The 3,606-nt window shown below is 40.5% G+C and overlaps 1 protein-coding gene across 2 annotated transcripts in view; it reads left to right on the top strand.

The window, feature by feature from the left end:
* Positions 1 to 192, top strand: part of LOC121811871 (dehydrogenase/reductase SDR family member 12-like) — a gene marked incomplete at both ends in the record, with an annotated part of 3,101 nt that extends 2,909 nt beyond the window's left edge. Inside the window, 1 exon segment of one of the 2 annotated variants that reach the window (XM_042217817.1) lies at positions 58 to 192. In XM_042217817.1, the coding sequence (XP_042073751.1) occupies positions 58 to 192 (135 nt within the window). 2 annotated transcript variants of the gene reach the window in all.
* Between the last annotated feature and the right edge of the window lie 3,414 nt (positions 193 to 3,606).

The raw sequence follows: 3,606 nt of genomic DNA, 5'->3' as shown, positions 1-3,606 counted from the left end.
TGTGTGTGTGTGTGTGTGTGTGTGTGTGTGTGTGTGTGTGTGTGTGTTTCCCAGCAGTGGCCAATGCTATGCCAGACTTTCATCAATCCATGAAGGACAGCCTGCGGACCCCAGAGCAGGGCGCTGACACAGTGGTGTGGCTGTCTGTCTCTGAGGCTGCTGTCAAAAACCCCAGTGGGCGTTTCTATCAGGGTATGTTTTACAATGCAAAATTCTTTTTTCCCCTTAATATGAACACAAAAATCCAAAATAAATGATCAAGATTTCCATTTAGGAATGTAAATTGGTAAGACAGAGAGAATAGCACAGCTGAATTGTGTATTGAACAGTAGTGAGATGAATGTGCTGCATGGGGTGTGCGTATGTGTGGATTTGGCCTGTGTCCATTGCAGCTGGAGGGGACTGCTTTGGTGCCAGATACCACCAAGGAGCACTCACACACAGATGCACTTTTTCATACACACACTCACAAAATGTCCCTAGCGGCCTTGAAGAGAAAGGTTGTTGTCTGACAGCACTCTTCAAACTAGACATACATACTGCACTTATAATAATAATTTCATAATAATAAAACCAAAAGTGACAGCAACTTGCTGTAACAACTGGAAGAAAGCCATAGATGGCTCTAATTTTTTAAAATTGTAATTAATTTAATTGGATTACTGCAACTCCCTTTTAATAGGGCATGGCCAAGACACTTTGCCATGCCTGCAACTGGTGCAAAATGCTGCAGCACGGTTTTTAAATGGTAAAAGAAAATTTGAGCATATTACTCCAGTTCTGGCCTCCTTAAACTGGCTTCCAATTGAATTTAGGATCTATTTTAAAATTATTTTACAGCTTTTTTAAAAAATACTGGTCTCGCACCTGTATATTTGTCCAATCTGCTGAAGCCCTATGTCCCTCCTTATTAACTCCGGTCAGCTGAGTAGATGTTGCTCTCAGTCCCTAAATCACGGCTAAAACTTAGAGGAGCATTCTCTACTGTGGCCCTGAAGCTTTGAAATGCTCGTCCTCTTCACATTAGGCAATCTACTTCAGTGCTGGTCTTTAAATCCAGGTTAAAAACTAATTTTTATTTGCTGACTATGGCCTCAGTGGGTAACTGACACTGTGTTGTTTTTAAAGTGCTATATAAATAAGTTATGGTATGGTAACAACTGCCTGCTTGAGCTTTTGCCACCTCATATACTTTGAAATTCAGACATATCTGAGGTGTTGGTGTACGTGTTGGCGCTGCTTTTGTGGTGGCCTACAGCAGGCGTTTATTGAGTTTTCTAACTTTGTGGGGGGAGTTTTGTTGTTTTTTAAATTCACTTTTTTTTTTTAAACTTTGTTTTTAACCTTGTTTTTAACTTGTGAGTGAACAGATTGTTTCCCTGATTTGTTTCTCATGTGTTTTTTTCCAAGATGGAGATTTTCTACCCTTTGTTCAGTCTCACAAACAATTACTTACACACCCGAGGCACTCTGGATCCTCCTAACTTTATTTTTTTATGTGATTCTAACTATTGTAATCTTAAGAAATCACTGAAAAAATTATTCCAATATGTCACCTGTCCTACAAGGCATAATAAAACGCTGGATTTGTGTTACGGACCAATTAAGGGGATATATAAGTCTGTGGCTGGACCGACAGTAGGTTCTTCAGATCACAACATTGTTCAACTCCTCCCTGCTTATAGACCTGTGATTAAGAGGGACAAGTCTGGACAAAAGACAGTTCTCTTGCCCTTTGCTGGTGTTTTGATTGCACTGACTGGTCCTTGTTTCAATAGAGCTCTTGTGACTTGGATGAACTTACTGATGTGGTTTGTAGCTACATTCCTTTTTGTAAAGACTCTGTGATTTCATCTAGAGAATTTAAGAGAGAGACTTTTCCCAATAACAAACCGTGGCTCTCCAAAGACACCAAGGATCTGATTCTTAAAAGGAAAATTGCTTTTAATGAGGTTGACGTTTCCCCTGTGAGGATATTGAGGAAGGAGGTGAAGGTTGTAATAAAGAAGCCTAAGATGAGGTACAAAAATAAGATTGAGGCAGAACTCAGTAGTAATAACCTTAAGAGAGCTTGGCAGGGCTACAAACGAAGGGTAGCTGTAACATTTGCTTAGATGGGTTTACCTCCAACAAACATTTGGCAGATAGTTAGTATTTAATCTTCGTTTTGAGAATCTTGATCGTTCTATGCAAACGAGTACACTAAGAGAAAGGACTGCCATTCTCACATCATTTTGTATTGATGAGAGGGGTGTAGCTAATCTCTTTAGACACACTAAGAGTAAGAGTCATGGACCTGACAACATCTGTGGACAGGTACTGAAAACTTGTGCTGATCAGTTGAGTGTGATTTTTTTTTTTATCACATTTTTTCTCTTTCTTTAGAGTTACAGACAGTATCTAAGATTTGGAAACATGCTGTCATTGTTCCAGCTGCTAAGGGCAGTTCCCCTAAGGTACTGAATAATTTTAGACCTGTGACTCTGACTTCTTTAGTGATGAAGACCTTTGAGAAGATACTTAAGAAAGAGATTTCAATGTCAGCTGAACATCACCTTGACCCCTTCCAGTTCGCCTATAATGCAGGAAGAGGCATGGAGGATGCTGTTGTCACACTCCTGCATTTCTTGTATAAGCATCTTGAGGACCCTAACACTCATGCAAGATTATTATTTGTTGACTTCTCATTTGCATTCAACACAATTCAGCCCTCCTAACTTGGCGATAGGCTTTATAATCATTTTAAGCTTGACCATAGTCTGATCAGTTGGATCCTAGACTTTTTGACTAATAGGTCATGGATTGTGACCTATTTGACTAATAGAGATAAGGCGCAGTTGGTGGAAGCTAGATCTTACTACAGCAGACACTTGCTTATTGAGTTTGAGCGAGCTATCCAGCAGTACACCCAAGTTACTTACATAGTCACAGGAAGAGCTAGCAAAAGGACCCAGGGCAGCACAAAGTTGGACACGAGGGATTTTACTGTTGAACACCACAATCAGTCTTCTTATCGTTTAAAACGAGGGAATTACTCAGGAACCATTCTTTGACCTCCTGCACGCATTCTTGAAAGTAGTGCAGGGACACAGCAAGGTCGTCAGTAAGTTCAAAATAGATCTGTATGTCATCGGCGTAACAGTGGAAAGCGATGTTGTATTTTTGAAAGATTGTGCCTAGAGGGAGCAAATACAATGAGAAAAGAATAGGGCCTAAAACTGATCCTTGAGGTACACCGCAACAGACCGGTGCAGAGGAAGAGGAGAAGGTGCCCAAGTTAACCGAAAAGGACCTGTCAGCGAGGTATGATTTAAACCAGTCAAGGGCAGTGCCTCTAATACCCACAGTGTGCTCAAGTCTTAATAATAAGATGTTATGGTCCACCATATCAAAAGCCGAAGAGAGGTCCAATAAAACTAGGACCATAGGGCGTCCAGTATCAGTAATTACAAGAATATCATTAAGAACTCTAACCAACGCCGTTTCAGTACTATGCAATGGCTTAAAAGCAGATTGAAATTTCTCAGCAATATTGTTCGTGTCCAAGTACGCCTGGAGCTGGGAGAGAACTAGTCTCTCCAGGATCTTGGACAAGAACGAAAATCA

Source organism: Haplochromis burtoni, unplaced genomic scaffold, assembly GCF_018398535.1.
Source record: "Haplochromis burtoni strain Fernald_Lab_line unplaced genomic scaffold, NCSU_Asbu1 Contig_3133, whole genome shotgun sequence".
Lineage (NCBI taxonomy): Eukaryota > Metazoa > Chordata > Actinopteri > Cichliformes > Cichlidae > Haplochromis > Haplochromis burtoni.
The sequence above is the reverse complement of the archived record's forward strand: the minus strand, read 5'-3'. Positions and strand labels throughout refer to the sequence as shown.